General features: G+C 45.3%; 1 protein-coding gene across 3 annotated transcripts in view; it reads right to left on the reverse strand.

Moving 5' to 3' along the window:
* LIMCH1 (LIM and calponin homology domains 1) overlaps positions 1-6,689 on the reverse strand; it is a 153,388-nt gene extending 146,699 nt beyond the window's left edge. Inside the window, exon 1 of one of the 3 annotated variants that reach the window (XM_032444096.1) lies at positions 6,447-6,689. In XM_032444096.1, the coding sequence (XP_032299987.1) occupies positions 6,447-6,542 (96 nt within the window). In that variant the 5' untranslated portion in view covers positions 6,543-6,689. Of the gene's footprint in view, positions 1-6,127; positions 6,152-6,446 lie in introns of those variants that run through there. The other 2 variants (XM_032444102.1, XM_032444101.1) reach the window with 2 other exon arrangements.
* Positions 6,690-21,559: the final 14,870 nt, after the last annotated feature.

The following is a 21,559-nucleotide window of genomic DNA, read 5'->3' on the forward strand; positions in this document are numbered from 1 at the left end:
CAAGTGGAACTCATTCCTTATTGGTCAATAATAGTGATGCAAAATGAAATAAATAACAAAAAGAATCTCATCAAGCAAAGGCAGACACTCATATTTAGTTTTCTAAGATAAAAGAGGTTTAGTAGAATAGTTGGATTGGAAGCCAAACACGTTTTATGCTGCCTTGAGGAGTTCCCACAAAGGAAAGTCAGTAGCGTACCTGGAAAACACTCATCAAAAGCCACAGGAATCTTGCCTCTGTAAAGAGAAGATCTTGTTTATGTAAATAGATGCTTAAATGTGATGATACTTTAAGTATCCAGTAAAGCAGGATTAAAAAACGTAGCAACATTCACTCACCTACTTCCAATAAGCTGCAGACCCACAGAATAATTCAGGTTAGTGGGGTTCCTGGGGGCCTCTCAGCCCAAGCTCCTGCCCCACACCAGGGAAACTGACAGCCAGATCTGCTTGTTTGGAGCCCTGTTCAGCTGGGCATCAAGCCACCCTGGGGACGGGCAGCCTGTACCAATGCTCAGCTGTCCTCACAAAGCAAGGAGAAGCATCTTCGCTAAGTTAGAACCTTTCCTCTTTTAGTGCATGACAGGTGTCTCATTCTCCTGCCCCATGCCTCTGCCCTCTCCACAACCTGCCTTAAGCTGTTAGGCCCCCTGCCATCTACTTCTTTCCCAGCCTGACTCCCAGGGAAGGTGCTCCAGTCCCAGCCAGCCCCAGGACTCTGCCAATCTCTCTGTTCCAATGTCCTTTCTGTGCCGTGGGCCCCAAAACTGGATGCAGTATCGCAGGTGTGGCCTAGCAAGCAAATAATCACTTCCATCAACCTACAAAGAGCCAACCCTTCCTGCTGCCAGGACACAGCTGCCTCACATTTAGCCTGCTGCCCCACCAGTCCCCCCCCAGGCCCTCCCTACCCTGCACCACAGCAAAGGGTCATTCAGCCTGTCCCAGGTACACTAAGTACATTTCTGTTTAATAAATAAGAGGCAGTAATGGAGAGGTTTTTCAGTTTAAGTCAGGGTGTGTTCTGGTTCATCACATTCTTACAAACCTGCCTCTAGGGCACATGGTGCAGCCCTTTCACCTGATACTGTACTCACCACAGCTTGAAGAGGTTTCAGCTATTAACTTTGATACTACAGTACCATAGTAGCTGTAATCATCATAGCCAAGGGGACTGAGTGAAGCAGGGGAGCACAGTAGTTTCATTCTTAAATGACACACCAAAGGAGGGAAAGCTGAGATCTTCAGAGCCTGTATGCCAAAATGCTCACACCTCCCCCCATGCAGCTTCATCAACCACTCTTTCCAATGATGCTTTCACCCCCAGTAAATCTTACTTTTACTGTACCAGTCTTACACGGGTGTTCTTGTTGGGATATTTACAATATTAATACGCAGTAGTGTTCATCTGTGGATGAAGAGCTCATGGACTGGCAGCTTCTGCAAACCAAAGATAATATAGCTTTAATAACCTGCCATACTGATCATCTGCTTCTTCTCCAAGCTAAGAAAGATTCCAGCTTTCTAGATGATATTTTCCTTTAAAACAAAAAATGTGGTTAACATCAGCAGAACAAGTGGAAAGAGGTTGAATAGTCACATCCAACAGATCTTTGCAGCCAATTAGGTAATGGCATTCCAGCCTCTGGTTTTAAGGGCAGATCTTTTACCTATTTTAGAATTTTAGTAATGAAAGGAGAAATTAATTCAGTTTTAAGCAAATCAGCAGCTCAACCCTGCATTTCCTGACATTGTCCCTTCATCAACAGTATTGTTCTCATTATTCTCACCCTTGTGTTAAGCAATACTTGTAACATGGCTTACACAGACCTCATGACAAGAGCATTGGGTCCATGTACACAGGACACATAGTCAGCTGCCAAAAACATTTCTAGAAGGTGAAGGCTTAGTAGGTCATAGAGTTTGGACAGGTTCTTCCAACCCTTTAAAAAAATTTAGTTTTCATACCACTGAATGATTGACCCAGCTAGAATGAAGAGCACCCCAACAACCTCATCTGCCATCACTAAATGCTGCCCTGGAGATGTAGAGAAAGAATTCCATTCCAAGTCATAATAACCACAGTAAAGTTACTCTGAGCTCACATTCATCCAGGAGCAGAAGCCAGCCACCTTTTGACTCTTTATGATTGACTTACAATAATCTAACCTTAGCTGTCCACAGATTAGCCAGCTGGTCCAAGCCATTTGTATAGGCCTCTTCTAGTCTGAGGAACATCTTTGTAGAATCATAGAATGGCTTGAGTTGAAAGGGACCCCAAGGATCACCAAGCTTCAACCCCTTACCACAGGCAGGCCCACCAAACTCCATGTTTAATACTAGACTTCCTATCTCAAACTATGAAAACAATGTAGTCTTACATCCTATGTCTTACTGCACCTTTCTACATCTGAGTGGTTGTATTCAGATACTTTCGCAGGCAGTCAGACTGGCTTCTCCAGAACTGCCTGCTGCAGAAAACGTCTGCTAGATTTAATCTACTCCTATCTGAGTACCTGCAAGACTGATGGTCCAGTCTTGCTAGGGGCACCGTGGTTGTGGGACTAGAGTCCCTAATCAAAGATCTTAAAATCCCTGTGAAAGCAAAGGAAGAGTTTATGTCTAGATACAAAGATACAATCCTGCAAGAGAGAAGATGCTCATACATGCAGTCAATTGGTAGGTTTAACCAGTATGTTCAATAGAAGGAGCTTTATTTCTGATATTCCTCCAAGTCAGGGCACTGTAATCAGTGTCATACTGTATTTTGAAGGCCATACGAACCCATGTGTGTATTCCTCAGGTTGCAGACTCCTTCAATAGATTACCCCAGCCCACTTCCTTCACCATATAGGAATGATTTTGTCCATGAGCAACTCCCACTGCCTTTTAAGCAATGGGGGACATAAGCATCAGCTTTCTAGAACAGCATCAACAGGAGGGAGAGACATCCTAATAAAATCTCGTTTCCAGACTCCTGATGCAAGACAGTAACATGAAATTTACTTGCCCAGATCATTATTTTTATAGCCCTCATGCTGTCTCACAGATATGGTAGTGCAGATGGTGGCATGGCTGTTCTTCTGCGCAACAGGACGCATCTAGAAACACCAAGTAATACATCTAGCCCCAATTCTAGAAGCAACCAGCTTAAAGCTGCTGTCTTCAACAGAAAAATCTAGTGGAGGTAAAGAAAAAAACCAATAAAAAACACCAACCAACAAACCCCTCTGGCTGGCAAGCTGCTTCTTAACAACACAGCTCTGCAGGGAAATACGTATAAAAGTGGCAGAGTTAGAAATTACTGCACTTTAGCCTATGCACATCTACAGGGAATGGCAAAGTCAAGCACTGACCATAAGGGACAGAAAGCATGCCTTGTTTATTATTACCAGACAACAATAGAGGAAGCATTCTTATCAGCTGGCAAAGTTTCTAAGGAATACAAGCCTATGGAAAAGCCATCCCTAATTGAACCAAGTCTCAACAATGAGGACAGAGCATATTAATGAGGCGATGAGGAGATAACAATACCCCGAGGAGCTGCACCAGTATTAAATGCGGCTTTATTACTGTATTGCTGTTACGAATCTTTGCAGCAAGAATGACTGTTTATACAGATGTTCTTCCAACCATCAGTTATTGTAGTTTAAGCAAACACACTGGGAACCTTGACATGTTAAAATTACAGGCCATTAGATTAAATTAGATCTGTTATTTTGCTTTAGTAAGACACTACGCTTTACAAGGCTGATACATTCTTTCAGTGAAACTGAGCTGTGTTAATTGAAACGAGATACTGCACCTTTAATAATGCAGGCCCATGGAGCTGCCTCACAGGGTTTTTCATCTGGTGCCTTTATTTTAAGTCTTCTGAGTGCCACTAATATGGTTCACTTTATCATTAAGAGGGCATTCTTTGCATAAGTAGCACATGCCAAGCAAAACTAAAATAACAGAATTGCATTACTGTTACACAGGGGGAAGCGTGGCTGATGGTTGTGCAGAACTAAACCTATGAACAAGGTTGAACTTGTATTTCCTACCAACAGTGACTTGCAGTCAGAGCAGAAAGTCCACAGAATCCCCACATCCCAGCTCCTGCCACACTCAGACCACATCAAACCTGTCACCACCACATCCAGATCTCGGGCCTTTCTGCACGCTCAGGTGGACCTCAGTGCTTCTGTCCCATAGCTCAAGGAAGGCACAGAAGGGATGGGATTTTTATGAGGAGCCACCCACTTCATTGCACACACGACTCTCCCATTCTGCAAAGAGCAGGATAACTCTGATAGAGCAAGAAGACTTCTGGCACCCAGCAGACATGCTCTGGTGAAACATCACACACCAAGGAGCAAAGGAAGGCCTCTCAAGACACTTACCCCTGAGCCTCAGCACCTGCCTGTGTAGTGCCCAGCCTGATACTGGGTCAAGCATAGTGCTGCTACAGCAGAGACAGCACTTGGAAGGTATTTAAACTGGGTGAGGATCCAGCCCCAAGCCACGCAGCTGGTCCCTTACCAATAACAATGTGCAGCTTCAGATCTGTGTGTTTCTGCCTCAGTTTCCTTGTGCTCTACTGTCTGACAGGTTCTGAGCTCTGCTAGCACCCTCACGGCCAGTCCTCCCCATCCCATTCCAGGGAGGTCAGGAGCCAGCTTACAGCAGTTGCTGCTTGTTTTATTCTCATCCTTGTAAATGCTCAGCATTGAGTTGGAGGCCACCACATGCCTGAGGATTGCTAACACCGCTGGGCCAGCACATAGACTGCTGTGGGATGACCGCAGAGCTGAAGGAGGTGGACCTAGCAGCCAAGCATGGCACAGACCTATTTCTGGTTCTCACCCAAATCAACAGAGCCTACAATAAACAGATAACATCTTAGGGATGTTACAATTGATGTCGCTTTTCAATATCCTTGGGCTAATGTATCAAGTTCCACACCATTTGCTCAGTCTAACTCCTCCAGATCTAGGATGTGAACGCTGACCATACTTTTCTAGGCGGTATTAAGCCTCATACTCCTGAGCTTAACCCAAAAGGAAATACCACACACAAGGCACATGGGACCATGCCTGCTTTACAAGCAGCTGGCAGCCTCACCACACACATCACACCTTTGCCATCCATGCAACAACAAGATGCAAAAAGTGAATAAGGAAGTGTGAGAGGTTTCATCCAGCTTCCTCTATCCACATGGCTCACCTGGGCTGGCACTAAGTGCAGAAGGAGTTAAGCCTCCTCCTGCTCTGCTTATCAGCCCTATCATACCAGCACAGGCATGAGAACTTGGGAAGGCAGGGAACTGCCCAGGAGGGAGGTTTCCGCCTGACCCACACTCGCTGCTCCTGAACAGGAAGGCTCACACTCCCTTCATTATCATCATGCCCGGAGTGATTGCTGGCAGCCTCATTACCCACCGACCTGTTTTGCTGCTGAGTTCCTGGCATTGTCAGTAGCCAAAACCAGCAGCCATAAGGCACTGTGCACCGTATGGGGTCACATGTCTCTCTCCTGCTCCTCCTGTAAGGAAGGATACATGGGGACCACCTCATTCATCTACCCTACGCAGCTGCCTGCATGCGCTGCACTTCTCCCACAGGCTGTACCTTGGCACAGCAGTCCTTCTTTTCCCATTCCTCTCCGTCCCCATCTCTGGTCCTACAGCAACCGGCCAGCTATATCAGTGCCTGACACAGCACTGCCCTTCCAGATGACGTTGGGGTCAACCGTTATTCCCGATAATACACTTGAGAATGCAGGAATCCCACCGTCGCGGTGACTTTACCGACCATTCTCTCAACCACCGCAGGAGAGCAGAACCTAAAGCCGCAGATTAAACTCAAAGCCTGACGAGCAGCTGACGAGAGCTGTTACCCGGCTATCTTGGTTTATATCGCGGCTGTTCTGCACCAGCGATACGGCGCTGAACTACTCAAAGCGTCGCTATTGTTACACGCCAAAATATTGAACTACGGCGTCTCACCCCCACCTGCCCGTCAACAAACCCCGACCGGGACCCAGGGGCAGCACCGCATCACCCTCACCTTTCAGCAGTGACACAGGAGGGGATGCGGGTACTCCCCCCATACACACACACACACTACGCGCCGTTCCGCGTTACCTGCGCGGCTCCTCTGCGGCCGGGGGTGCCCTGGGGGGAGGTCTGGTCCCCAGGAGGGCCGGGGAGCCCTGGTTCCCCCCCGCCCGGGAGGAAGCGCCGGCTCCGACACCTGCGCTGCTGTTTACGGCCGCCCCGCTCAGCCCGAGCCAGGGGGCGGGCGAGGGAAATACGATTAAGGGCTTAAATCCGGCGCGGGGGCTGCGGCTCGGATGCCGCAGCGCGCAAATCGCGAACCCCCGAGAGCGGCCGGAGCCCCGCGGCCGGGCGGCAGCTCGGGACTGCGGCACGGCGCCCGCACCGCGCTGCCATCAACCTTTACCTCGATCCACTTCTGCGCCTCGCCGAAGGCCGGTTCGGGCTGCGGGGAGTCGGGCGGAGGCTGCGCTTCTCCCAGCTCCAGCGCGGGGCTGGCCATCGGGGAGCCGCGACGAGCAACGAGCCGCCGGCCGGGTTGCGCCGCAGCCTGTGCCGCTGCCTGCCGCGGCGGGGCCGGGCGGCTGAGCTGTACAGCCCGGCGGCTGCGGCTCGCCTGCGGTAACCCCGCGCCTGGTGCCGCCTCGGTCCTTCCTCCCTCCCTGCTCCGCCCCGCCCGCCGCGCTGCCGGCTAAAAATAAAACAGACGGGCCAAGCGGCTTTGCCTGCAGCCCGGGCACACGGCCCGTCCCCCCGGGGGCGGCCGATCCCTCCCTGGCTGCAGCCGGCGTTGTGCCCGCAGCCCCGTCCCGCGGCTCTCGGCAGCGCTGCGGAGGGAGAGCGACAGGGCGATGCCGAAGCGAAGCACGAGAGCTCTGCTCTCCCAGGTGTACTGAGAAACAACGCACGTGAGCGTGCGTTTGGGGCAAGGGAAGACAGCAGGACGCATCGTGCAGAGCTGCGCGGCTGATAGGCGGTGCGAGCAGCCCCGGCTCGTGCAGAAATGCTCTTAAGCCTGAAGCGAGGCATAGAAGTTTCTAGAAATGGGCAGGAAAACTCTTTCAAAAGGCCTTTTTAAAACCAAACTCTAAAAAAAAAAAAAAAAAAAAAAAAAAACCACAAACAAATAACCCATCCATTCATCTAGTTGTGTTGGAAAGATGAGCTAATATCGGTCGTTTGTATTTATTCCAGCTTAAAAATATCCCCACTTGCTGGACACCTGTGTGCTGGACACGGGGGTGGCTTCACATTCGCCCCCATCAGTTCAGTATCTGAGCGGAGCACCTGGCTGTGCTCAGCTGGAGGCAGTGCCAGCAAACTACAGGACTTCAGAGCAACCTTCGTCCAGATGTGAGTTTGCTTCAATTCTAAAGGTCTGAATCTCACTCATCATTATACAGCAGTCATGGAAGCAATGCTTGCTCTTCAGATCGCCTCAGTCTGCATATTTAACTCTGTTCTCATTCTGAGTTTGTTTTCCTTGCATTTAGCTTTGGACTCTGTGGTTTGGAATTGGCTGGAGCAGCAAAGTACCTGAAATCAGCTCACTCTGAGAACAGCAATGAGATGAAGACGCTGTTTTTGGTACGCTACCCTCAAACATCTAAAGGGAACTAACAAGTATATTTAAAGCACTTCTGCCAACACAAACCATTTTCTGATTCTTCTAATATTTAAATAACACTGAAAGGAATTCTTACTAATCACTATCCCATTGTACTCAAAGTTTCAGAAGGAACAAATGAAATTGAACTGATTAACTCTGTTTTCCCGAGGCAGGGGGAAATCATTATCCTCTCCCTTATTGCTCTGCAGTCCCAACTGTGTGGCTGTACTGTCCGATGCTCCCAATGCCCAGCTCATGGGGAGCTGCTCGTGGCTGACCACTGCAGTGTTCTATGTCTTGCTGTGGAAGGTGGGCATCCTTCTGCCATGTATGCACTCAGTTTGCATGGCTCACTAAAGCTGATGTGCTTCAGTGCTCGTGCACCCTATTGCATTCGGGTGTATACTTTTTAAATGGCTAAAATCTGTGCCAAGATGTGTGACACAGCCCTTCAGAGAGCCCTGCCCTGTGTTTAGGGTAATAGGAAAACCATGCACGGCAGCAGGAATCTGGCCACTTCTTCGCTAATCCTAATCCTGAACCTGCTTCCATCCGGTCAGATCTGAGCAGCATCCTTACCTCCCTGTTCCTATGGCAACGTGGCTCTAGCATCAGCCCAGCTTGCTTTATGTTTTTTAAGCCACCATCTGCCTGGGGAGCAGCAGGCCTTTCTGTAAGCCCCTTGACACCAGTTATAGATTTTTGCTAAGGTTTTTCTTTCCCTTTTGCAGCCACCCTGGTGACTGGCATAAGAGGCAAAATATAAGAACAAGGGCTTGGAAACTCCAGGAGGGTTTTCCTGATGTCATGTTGCCACTCCGACCAAAACAGCAATAAAACAGAACAATTTTCCTTGTAGCCGTTGTTTTAAAATGAATGCTTCAGTTCAGCTCTTTCCAGTAAAACTCCAGCTCCCATCTCAGCAGACCTTATCACCTCTCCATCATTGGCACCTATGCTGGTTAGACAGGGGAAAGCCTTTGCAGGAGCAGCAGTGGTGCCAAGCTGTGTGCTTTGTACAGCTTTGTACAGCTTTGTACAGCTTGGTACAGGTGCACTCGCCCTGCCTGGAGGCAGCGTGCCCATGGGTGAGTGAAGGAATTGCACCAGGAAGCTGTGGGGCAGTGTGTGTGGGGTGGTCATGGGTGGGTGAAAGCAGAGGGAAGAGGGGGCATCCTGAGTCTGTCAGGGCTTTGCTGCCTTAAACAGAAGGGAAAGGAGCAGGCTTTTGTGAAGCTGTTTTCAAGTGGAGTGGGGGTTCAGCTGGTTTGGTTCTAGCTGGTGTGGTCTGCCACATTTTGTTTTCTCTGTTGGAAAGAGGAACTGTTTTATTCCTGTCAGCATGCAATATAATGTCTTTAAACCTCTCAAATGCCAGGAGCAAGGGGTTCATGAGGCCTTTTGTTTCTGTTTCACCTGGGTTATTAGTCTTTTCTCTGTAAGCTTTTATAGGTATGTCCGAAACACACCAAGCCTCTTTGTTGGTGAAGTCACTCTGTGAGCCCTGAGCTTTGCTGTGTCCTTATTGGATCGGGAATCTGCTGCTCCTGCCTGATACTCTGAGTAGAACTGCTGTTTCACCCATTGTGGGCACAGCAGGGCACATGACACAACCTCAGGCCAAATTTAGGAGACATCTGAGCTCAGCCATATGTGGGCTGCACCAAATGAGTATCTCTTTGATTGTTTCCTCAAGCACTTGCATCCATTTCATTGGTTTGCTTGTCTCTTTTCTCCCTTTCTCAAACCACTGAATGTCCTGTGGACAACTTGAGCATGTAAAATACTCGTTTTAGAAATACTGCTTGGGATTCCTTCATTCTCTGGGGTGCAGAACAGGGGTAGGCACATACAGCGGCCAGTTAGTTGAGGGCCATCACTGGAGTCATATGACTGCAAAGAGCAATGCAGCCACCTGGTGAAGGCGTGCTGACCTGGGAAGGGTGGGCTGAGTGAGCAGCTGACAGGAACATTCACAGCAACATTGGCCAGAGCACTGGGAGAAAACTTTACCAAAAGTTCAACATTTTCTTCACTGGTAAAATGAGATTCAAAGACAGTTCCACTCTGTAGGCTGTCTCTGAGAGCAGGTTAGTAAGGGTGTCTAATTAGGAGCAAGAGAAAACCTCATTCTGAAATATGACTCAGAGGGCTGCTCGTGTTTGAGAGGGTTTGTGATTTTTGGTTCTTTTTAACATACAAGCTACAATAAAAGTAACGCCGGAGCTTTAGTGATTTTTGTTTCCCATGCCAGTCAGTCATTCTGAGATCACGAGAGCATGTTGGTTTTCTCAATCACTCAAGCAAATGTTGTGACTCTGCATTTTATTTAATTGGGGCATCTGCTGTGGCACATTTGCAGCATTCAGCATTTGGCTGACAGCACCTGTCTGTGTGTTCCTGCCGTGCTGCCTTCCATCATAGTCACTTTCTCTGCACTGCTGCTCACTCAGCAGCATATTGGCAGACTTGGCATCCACGTTCTGAGCCATTTAGAGGGGAGCGTGGCTGGCTGGGTCTCCTGTGCTTGCTCTTCCCTTGGAGAAAAGCAGCATTGCCCCTTCTCACCCTGTCCTGGGAGAGAGCACGAAGCCCGTCTGCAAAGCAGGTTCCCTTTACTTTGTAATTCTAGTTTGATTTTTGAAAAGTAAAGCACCTTATTTGACTAATTTAATAGTGGCTGAGCACTATCTGACACTTCTCTGTTCTGTCTTTGCTTTTAATTATTTCTCTAGATTTGAAAAGCTGTTGGTTATTCAGGATCTGATTCACTTCAAAACATGGTGCTCTTCAGCTGTGAGCCCCACAAACCAGGCTGCAGGCTGTTCAGAATGAGAGACCGTGCTCATAAATGCCTGCAAGTATTCAAGCTGAACGCTCCTTCCAAAGCACAATTCCGGGCTCTCCTCATCTTCTCTGTTCCCTGTGTACCAAATCCCTGATCTGTATCTCTGTTCTGAGTGCTGATACTCCTTAGGTGTGGGATTTTCCCTGCCTGGCCCCCTCCCTGGCTGTGCACTTGGTTCTCCTTCCCAAGGCCCCAGATCCCACGCTGATGGCTCTGCTGATTGCACGGGGCTGGCTGGGCTTCGCCTTTCATCCACAGCCACACTCAGTTCTCCTGCTCACCCAAACAAGCGTTTCCTTCCTTCTTTATATTGTTCTCATCAAGACCTGCCTTTCCTCTGGGGTAGGAAGTTCCTATATCCTCTTTAAAAAGCATCATTTTTTTTCACCCCCCGGCCCAGCTGACTTCCTCCCCACCTACCGCAGCCCCCACCTTGGCTCTGAACTTTGTCCATCCCCATTCTGCCTCTCCTCTCCTCGTATTCCCAAGCAGTAGGTGGAAGGAAAATGTGCCAAAGAGAAGCTGTGAAAACCCCCAACAAAGAAGGGCAGAAGGAACCCAGTGAAGGAAGAAGTATCACAAGCAACTGATGAGTGCCTTCCACCAGTGTTATCAGTGATCTTGTTGGACTGCTAAGACAAAAGCTCTGTGTCTGTAGGGCTGTGTATCTGCCAGCAGGGTTTCTCTAAGACAGAAACAGCAAACATATTATTTCTATGCTGAGCTGGAAGTGGTGTAGAAGGGCAAAGAAGTGTATCCCTGCCAGCTTTCTTCTCAGCTTGACTAATTTCCAGCTACTTCCCCACAGTCTACTTCATTAAGAACTGCAGGAGGACCGAGGGTGTTCTTCCAACAAGAATCTCCACTTCAAGGTGTACCTGCAATCACCCTACAGCTGATTTTGCACTAAGTAGATGGAGCAGGTTGTTTAGATGTCCACAAACCATTGTAGTGAGCTGCAGCTTCAAATGAGGGCTATAGGGTTCCATTAGTTAGGGATGAGAAGGGTTATCATGTATGTGAATGCAGTTAAAAACTTCTGCCGAACAGGTGTCAAATAAGATGAAAATCACATTTCTAGAACTGCAGAGATGTGTGATTTGGAAATCAACTCTTTGCTTCCAAAGTAAATTTCTCTGTTCTGCTTCACATTTCCCTGATATAGAACAAAGTTTGTATAATGGTGGCATAATCAAATAGATTTATGAATAGAACCAAATGGTGCTGTTGTATTAAAAGAGCAAAAAAGACAAGAAATAGTCTCTCACTGATGTAGCTATTTGCTGGGTAGCAGTGTTTGGAAGTTTGACCAAACTGTGAGAAGCCACATCACATTCAGCATTTAATTTTAGCAGTCACTTGCATCATCAAGAAAGTCTTCCTTTTTGTTCTCCTAGTAGGTTTAAAGAAGAAAACCTATGCCTGGAATTAGTCCTGGGCTTCATACAGACCTGTCTGGGATATTTGCAGTGAGTTATAGTATTTATTTACACAAAGTAAGGGAATAGGAAGCTAAAAGTGGAAAATTGAAAGGAAGAAGAGAAACAGACTAAAAAGAAGTAAAAAGAAAAAGGTGAGAAAGGTAAAGAGTGACTTTATGCAGGACAACAATTTATTTTACTTAGAAACATCACAATTTTGTGATACGGGAATATATATACGTATATTTACCTATCTGCTGAGTTTTTAAAGGACAACATTTAGCCAAGGAGTGTGTTCTTCTGGAGGCATGAGAAAGCTGTGCAGGGTGAGATCTGGGTGAGCTCGCTCCCTGAAGGCAGGCTGTCTTGCTCAGTGATCTGCAGCCTGGCAGTCCTTGCAGAACGAGACACACATCAAAGCTGTGGAGGTGCTTTGGTGTAGCACGTACCATCTGGGAGAGACAGCATCCATCATGTCATCACAGGCATGAAGTCACATAATCACAGTCAGGATGTCAAAATCAGGCACCAGCCCAAGCTCAAAATGAAGACTCTTTTTGTTGTCTTTACTTTGCTCCACCCCTGTTTTAAAAGGTAGAGTATTACTTGGAACCCCGTCTGAATTATGGCCGTGAGATGGGGACGTCTCCCAGACAGCAGAATTTCTCATACATCCATCCCTAAACTGCAAGTACCAACAGGCTGATAAATCAGATTAACATTACTTCACCATTTACACACACACATCAGGTAAAAACTCATTCACTGGAGCTTCTGATGGAAACAGAATACTTCTTGATATACATGAGACATTTAGGAATTAAAGAAACACAGAGTAGCATGGCTATTTGTTGGGCCTTTGATAGGAAATGTTATAAACCTTTCAGTGTTTCACAAGAATTGCTGTTTTCTGATCCTCTCGGGGACCAAACTTCACTTTACTAAAAACTCCGGGACTTCTTCTGAGTCCTGTCCTACAAGAGTGTGAGTCCAGGAGGTCCTGGCATGTCTCTTGGGGTTTTAACTTGTATGTAAAGGTGCAGCATGATCCTAAAACATAGGTTCACTCTGCCCTTGCTGCCATCTGCTCAGATGTGAGCCATCTCCAACCCAGGAACAACATCACTGTACTGCTGGCCATGCCTCAGATGCCTATATATGTTCCCTGGAGTAAGTTTTGGATCCAAGCTGACTCTCTTGGCTGCTTTTAGGAGTGGATGTGATGAAGCCATCTACTGCATTATGAAGGTTTATCTCCTATTCAAGTCCTTGTTGACAAAGTATCAGGGAGGAGGAGGATATTACACTTTGTTGAATTGCTGTCTGAACTGCTATGATTTACTACTTAAGAGCCACCCACCCATGTGGAAAGCAAAGCTGATAAGATTGCCAAGAAATCACTGCTATTGTGTGTACAGCCAAAAAAGTTCATGAGGTCTCCTCTTAAAGAAAAAGAAAAGCAAAATAGGAAAAAAAAAATCCTTTTAAGTTATTTTCATAAGTTTCTCTTATTATTACTCTTTTTTAGAATTATTTTATATTTAATTATGTCTTTCTTTCCAGCCAGCAAAAATATCTGGACTTTTTCCCAGTTTAGAGGCCCAAATGCTTCTTTCTGGGCCTCTAAAAGAAACACAGAGGTTAAGAAAACTTCATCTGATCATGTAAGAGAATGGAAAGAACTTTCTTAAAGTCGATAATCCATGTTACTGAACTGATTTCCAAAATCAATTGACTCTTATTCTCAGGCTCTTTTTGGCTGCTGATGGGGCTGTCTATCACACAAGCTCCTGACCTAGCTGGAGGGAAGGACAGGCAAACCATGGGTTGCAGGTTTGTTATACCTGCAGCTGATCCAAGCCAGCACTTGGGAGGATATCTACATTTTTTTTTCTTTAATCAGTGCTTTTCAAAAGAACCTTAATTACTAAGCTTTTTTCTTAAAATATCATATTTCTGGATTATATCTTCCACGTATTGATGATTCATGCTCAGAAATCTGGATAGGGATTTTCATAAGACTTTAAAGGAATTAGATGCTCAGATCCCATCAAAATTAATGGGCTCAGGCACTTAAGTCCTATCCATGCCTTAAAAAATTCCAGTCCTAAGACACCAGTGACACCATGTTTGCTTTGTGTGCTGGCAGGCCAGGAAAAGATCAGAACGATGGCAAGTCTTCAAGAAATTGGAGTGCTACCTTCAAAAAAGCCTTGTAGAAATTGTATCTTCAAGTCTAGGCCAAACAGTGCAGGGAACATTGGCATCACTTTGCAAATTTGGCCAAGGAGTCTCATTAGCTTCTTCAAGGCACGTGCTGAGACAATCCGTAGGCATATCCCAGCATCAATAGGTTGCTATAGTCTTTCCCTTTCTGCAGTAATTATTTCACTGAAATGCTGAAGCACTGTGGAAGACTTGAATACAGACGCTGAAAGCAACAGAAGGCGCTCATGGCATAGAAGAACCCAGCTGGAAACTTGTGGTGTGCACATGCTGGAGGTGCTGTGCTGGGGAAAAGGGTAAGAGCTGTACATATGCTCCATTAAGCCTGCCAATTCTTAGGGCTGCTTCTCTCAAAAAACTGCATGACTTTCACTTTCTGAGGCCTTGAGAGTGCTGGAGACTCCAGGAGAAAGGCAGGGGGAAGATTGAGATGCCAAGAAAACTCTTCATCTCTCATGTCAGTGAGAAGGAGGAGAAAGGAGAGTCATCTTGCTGTATAGAATGTCGTATTTATATACATTTACATTTGTATCTTTACATACTCAAGATTGTAGAACCCCCAGAGGAGAGAAAGAGAGATGAGGTTTATGAAGCCTGTCTGCTTCCACAGGAATGCTGGAGTCCCAAAAAGAAGGCTATAATGTCTGGAGAACACATAATAACATCCAGGATTCACTTCTTATCTTCCTCTTAAACTTCTGGCCCTTGATACAAGAATTGTAATGACTTTATTGGAACTCTCTGTGTTTCAAAGCTTGTGATAATACAAAAGCCATCCCATGGCTGATTTCTTCTTACAGAAACACTGTTGAGAAGGATGGAGAGAGATGTTTACACCAACAGATATCCTTGGTTTATAACATGTTGAGTGATTGCAAAACTTACAGCTGAATTCCCAAATCCGTTTAAGTTCTCAAGTGATCATAATATAGTTAGCATATCCTTTACAGAAAACATGCACAAAAATAAGGAAATGAATGCTTAAACACATAATAAATCTTTCACTCTCCACAGAATAAGTGCACTATTCTTATCAGGTATAAGCCGTGGCCTATTTCTTCATAATCACAGTCATAAATCTGTCTCAGTTATTGTATATATTTTACTATCTGTGTATTTACCCTTGAAGAATACTGCAGTAAATTTCCTAAAGATAAAGGGATTCACTTTTTTCTTCATAGGTATTTACAAGTTACCAGTTCTGGTCAATAACAGTGGGAGTTCTGTTGAAAAGGAAGCTATTTGATGGCAGTTTCACTTAAAATTATTTATGCAACTCTGGTTTGCATTTAGTAAGTGGGATTAGAAATGCAATGTTGGTATTGCTTCTAAAGCCCCTACGTAGTGAAGAAAGAACATGAAGTATTCTGGGGGTACTGCTGAAACCGTATGTGTTATATAGGAGTGTTGTGTTACATAGAAATACACCTTTTGTTATCAGTTTAAGGGGTACTTTCAATAGGTGATTTTGTGTTCACTCTGAAATAAGAGACAGAAACCATGTTTCCAACATCTGCTTTACTGTGGATGTTTAAAGTCTACATGGATGCAAAAGCAAATGAAGACATTCCCTGCAGAAAAATCTGTCCAGGGACATTAAATACAAAGATACCACATCTGCCTGTGTGGTGTCCCTGCAGCTCCTGTAAGATGGTGCAGCAGATAAGGGCACACCACTGTGTGTTTGCTCTCCTCTCACATCACACTCCAGGGAGTGTCACTGTGATGCCATTGAGACCAGGTGCTTTTTGATCATATCCAGTGCACCTTTTTCTTTGATTTTATTATTTGTTTGTTTGTTTGTTTGAGATAACTTAGCACCGATAACATCAGAAAAATTATGGGCAGGAAAGGAATGCATTTGGAAAGTTACAGTGCCATCTATAGAAGGAGCACCAGCCTGCAATCTCAAGCCTCATTGCCTTCAACAACCTTATTTTGCACCTTCAACAATCATCAGCTGTTTTAACCATCATCTGATCAGCTGGAACTAAATAGCACATCCAACACAAAACTGGGCACTGTACTGCACTCTTAGGCTTGACTTCAGTCCTCACCTACATGTTTGTTTTCCTTCCTCGTTCTCTCTCACCTTATTTTTTCTGCCAGCGTTGTCCTGGTTTGTGTTTGGTTTTGGTAGCATCTCCTGGTAACCTAAAGCTGCCTGGTGATCTCGCTCACCCTGCCAAGAGACAGATCATTGAGAGTGCTTGGATGGGGCTTTGTGCAATGGGAAAATTGGCTGTACATCAAGCCAAGGAGAAAAGTTGAGGTGCTGACTTCACAATGAATAGTAAGGAACCAGGTGGAAGAGTCAGATTCAAGTCTATATTCCAGCAGATATTTCATGGCTTACGTACATTATTGCTTAGATATATTTATGTACAGAGAACATTTGCAGGAAGAGGAAGAGCCATTCACCACCAAGAGCCAAATGATGCAGTAGTTAAACCACATACCTAATGCGATGCATGGCCACAAAGACCTTTGCCATTCACACTGGCTCAGGGCAGCTCAGTAGGCTTCACACTGCCCACATGCTTTCTGAGCTCTCCCTGCCTGGCACAACAGGCATGAGGGGGTTTGTCAGTGCTCATCAGTCCCTGAAGGATCAGCCTTGTGTGCTTGCAGAAGCTGGAGGCAGATCCTGGACTTTGGACATTAGGTCCCACTGACCCAGCTCATGTGCTCTCTTCATCCGTTGGCCACAGCACTGTGGTTTGTCACTGTACATTCTTACAGCTTTGGCTGTAAATGCTCTCTCAGTGTATTTTAAATCATTAGATTTTGGTGAGATGGGCAAAAGAAGAGCATGGGTCTAATATGGTACCATTTAACATCACTGAACATTTTGCATCTGACTTTGGCTGGTTTAGAGATGGTTTTATGACCCTGAACACACTGGATAAACTGTCTTAAACCAAGTATTCTTCCCCAGCCTTGCTTCATTCAGACCCTGATTCTGGAGGACATAACCTCAAAAAAAACTCATGCACAGCCTAGTGTTTTACAAGTAAGACATGGGGTGGGAAAAGAGGAGCTGTCTTAAGAAGGATTCTCTTCTGGAGAATGATCCCCCATGTGACTGTATCCAGCCACACTGCAGCAGACATAATGCTGTATGGCTGCTGCAAAGGAATGCAGAGCTGGACTGCCTCTGTCTGCCTGCTGTGTCTCATCCCAAAGGCTTCTGCACCAGCAGGCTTAAAGATGCACTACAAGGAGTACATTGCACCCATCAGGCAGCAGTGAAACTCATCACTGATTCAAGTACAAAATCTGCATGTTGGAGTGTTGTATGGTTCTGAATACAAAGGCCAGTCCAGATTGTGAACAATTTTCAGATTAGACAGAGTTCTTAATGAACCACAAATGAGAGCTCCATCCACTTGTACTGTGGGCAGTGGTTGCATAGCTGAATGCCGTAAGTACAGATATGTAAGGGCATTGCTGCATGTACTTTTGCTTTGTGGTGGATTTCACTATTCATACCTCACTTGCAAATAAAATATGCACAAGCATTTATTTTGCTCTAGATTAGAATGAATATAAATAAATGAACACGTGGGGATCGGAAGCCCTTTCTAGCTGCTGCATCGTGTTTCCCTTCTGAAACAGAAGTCAGCCTGAAAGCTTCAGCAAAAGCTTGCTTTGGGAATAAGCATTTTTGCAGACTGCTGACTGTGGAACTGCATTTATTAACGAGTTACAGTCACACAATGGTTTGCCTCCATACTATCTGGGTCATAGGCCAGAATTCTCCTGAATGCTAACGTTTTCATTCAAGCTGCATTTGCCAGTGCACAGTGGAGATATTTGCCTTCCTAAAGCTGGTCCTAAATGGGGATGCTGTGTGTCACATCTGCTGTTACTGCTTATGGTTCACTGCAGAGTCAGGGGTGAGGCCCTCTCCCTGTGAACTCCAGTATGGTGGAACAGCAGGCCATAGTGTCACTTCTCACTCTGTATGGTCACAGTTGTTGGTGCCATTAAGTGGCTCCGACAGACAACTTGCAAGGTACCACAAGAGGTCAATTGCAAGAAGCCATAAAGAAGAGCTCAGCCAAATTAAGCTGAGTCCAGGCACTGAAGTGCCTAATTTAAGTAAGGGTACAGTAAGCTTTGCCTAAATTTAACACAGTCAGTGACCAGCTGACTTTTGCTCCTAACAAACATATTCTTCTGCCAGGAAGAATATTGGGATCTTGCCACAAACACAAAGAAGAACATGGGATTAGATAAACCATACCCAACCTGTTATTACTTCTTAAGGAGCTCTATAGAGCTTATTTTTTAAGAAGCTTTCCAGCAGCATTCTTATGAGAAAAAAATACACCCCTAAAACAACCCAAAGAGAGGGAAGTTACTCTGTTGGTGGTCACTGCAGATGAAAAGTCTGAAAACCTCCTGTCTGAGAACAACGGCAGAGACAGCCCACACAGGTCTGAGCTCCCCTAATGCACACAAACGTTATCTATTATATTGCAGTCTGCAAATATGTTAAAAATGTACACTTTATTTATACAAACTCATGTTTCTGCTGTAGCAAAAAATACTTTGGAAAGCAGTTGAACTTGTGAACGCTTATGCTTCAGACCGTTGTTACACTGTCAGGATTCACATTTTCTGCCTGGATATAATTTATAAACACTGGATTTAGTCAGGGAAAGTCTTCATGGAGGTTAACTGTAATTTCCTGTTGTAAATGGAGTCTGATGAGTGAGGATATGAAATCTTGGAAAAGTTTAATCATTCTAAGGAAGGCTGTCCCACTTGATGGAGTAGAACTTGTACAGCTCTGCAAAGAATTGGCAGTTTGCTAATTCTCTGTCCGCTCCAGAATGAAAAATCACAAGTGAAGGGCTTCTGCTTGAAAGCAAATGGATTTCTGCCCTCCTAATAGGATGAGATCAGGCTCCGAATCTAAACAGATGTGGAAATACCATCACATTCTTGACCAAGGAATTTACCTCTATTTGTACACAGCCTCAGCTGTGTGCCCAGGCCCAGCTGAGGCCACTGGAAGTCCTGGACTAGCCCTGAGCTGAGGTGTTCTGTAAAATCAGAGCCCAAATACTGTGTTACACTTCAGAAGCTGAATTCAGCTTCTTCCTATCTGAGCAGAGAACACCTTCCTGGCTCTAGCTGTCCCTGCGAGTGTCATGGAGCAAACTACCAAAGTGATAACAACATTTCCTGACATGCATATACATCAAGTGAATGGCAGTAAAAAAATAACGTAGTGGAGCTGACATTTCCATTTTGGGTGAAGGATTATTCACCTCTATGTGACCACATCTCACAAAGGCACTGTGTGACTATGGACTCTCCTTTGAAATCTCCCAGCTAAGCCTACGGGACAGTAAAAAACACCAGCACTCCTCATACTGTTTGCTGCTGGTAGGAGAAATATCTCAAGCTTTGAAAACTCTGGCTGCAGACCTCAGGGGTGGCAGACACAAGCTACAGACATCCAACCTGGAGCTGAGCAAAGGATTATGCCAACCACCTGAGTGTAAGGATGTAAGGAAAAGTCATCCTTCCATTATATAGGCCCTTCCCTCGCTTTGTTCAATAAGGATTGGTCCTGTTATTTATTGGCATCACTTCACCTTCAGTTCCATTTTTCAGTCAAAGGAGAAAGAATAGAGGTGAAGCTGGAGAAAGCATCAAAGTAGCCCAATACTGTTACTTTCTGATTAATCCTGTTCCTTCATCAACACTTCTCTGTTGTGAAAAACACCAAAATACAGGCACAACTTTGTCACCTGAGTCTTCTGTTAGTCAGAAAATCAGAATACTTCAGCCAGTCTTTTTACAATAATTTGCAGTTTTGATTTATGAATCTCCTCAGCTTCCCCACATACCCGACCTTTCTGTGGGATGGGAGGGAGGGAGGAGGGAGGAAGTAATATTTCTGTGCAATAGAAATCTACCAAAGAAATGTCTTGAGGTATTAAAAGGGGACTCAGGATTAAGTGTCAATATAGACCCTCTTTTGCAGACAGACATGAGTTCACCTGGCTGTTCTCAAAACCAGTTGTGGTTAGCCTAACACTCAACTTTAGCTAATAAGCTATGCTAAAAGGAAGAATATATTAACTCAGGCCCATAGCCAAACTAGTGCAAATGTAAAACTCCGCCTGAAAAACAAAACATACATGGTTATAAAAAGAGTTTTAATCCCAGCTTTGCCATCAATTTCATGTATTACCTCAGGCAAATCACTGAATCTATGTCTCAGTTTCCTTACTTGCACAGCGGGGATAGTAAAAACACATAAAGAATGGAAGCTGTTCTGGTAAGATTTGAACATGCATGCTTATAAAGTCTTAAAAAGAAAATGCAGTTCAGCCTAATTACAGTGCCACAAATAATAATGTTTCTCAGTCTGACACTGGATGAATGTGAGCAATTGAAGTGTCTTTGTTGTTTGTTTTTTTTTTAAGCCGTATTGAGCTTAAACTGCTAACCCTACCAAAACACATTACCCCAGCCTCGTCCCTCCAATGCCATGCAGCTCGCCTCACTTTTTATATCCTGCTGCAGGCCCTGTAATATCTGCTAGCCACATGAAATTCATTTGAGCAAAAACTACATGAGAAACTTTCAAATCAATTCTGCATTGCTTGTTATCCATGCATTGGGCTCCACCTACATTTCTGAGGCATAGCAGTTTTTAAAGGAGCTGAAAAATGTCATTAAACCATCTTACAGTGTTTGTGATGCTGATGGAAGGATGACCTATAAGAAATGAGCAGGAATTGTCTCTTTTCCCATCTTCCCCACCAAGCATTCATCCATCACCTTTCCCCTGCACCCCATTCCCAGTAGGGGTCTTTATATCCCCTCATAAATTGCAATGCTCAGAATATACCTCTGGCAATCATTTAATCCTACCCCTTGCTCAGAAGTATTGGGCACACTGGGTCACTTCAGCTGTGGTTTTCTCTAGCCAAGCTTTGCAAGCTTCCAAAGGCTGTAAATGGGTCATCATTTCTCTTATGACTTTTTCCCAGTAATGAACCACTTCCCTTTAAACAAGTACATATCTAGTGTCCATATGGCCCAAATGGAACCTTTCAAACTGCATTTTGTGTTGCCTTGCTGTCCTTTGATATACTATCTGCTACTACCATCAAAAAGTTAGCTCTGTCATCCTTTCAAATGCCATTGAAGTATGGTTGTATGGTACAGTTAGATCCTCTCTTATCTTCTTCTATGCCAGACTGAAAAAGTCAAGCTCAACCAGCCTCTCCTTGCAGGCCATGCACTCTACACCTCCAGCATCCTTCTGCTGGATCCTCTCTGGATTCCTCCACATCCTTCTTAGACTGGGGTCCCAGAACTAGACATCAGTCCAGGTGCAGCCTCACCAGTGCCAAGTAGAGATGGATAGCAAGCACCTTCCCTCA

This window comes from Coturnix japonica, chromosome 4 (genome assembly GCF_001577835.2).
Source record: "Coturnix japonica isolate 7356 chromosome 4, Coturnix japonica 2.1, whole genome shotgun sequence".
NCBI lineage: Eukaryota > Metazoa > Chordata > Aves > Galliformes > Phasianidae > Coturnix > Coturnix japonica.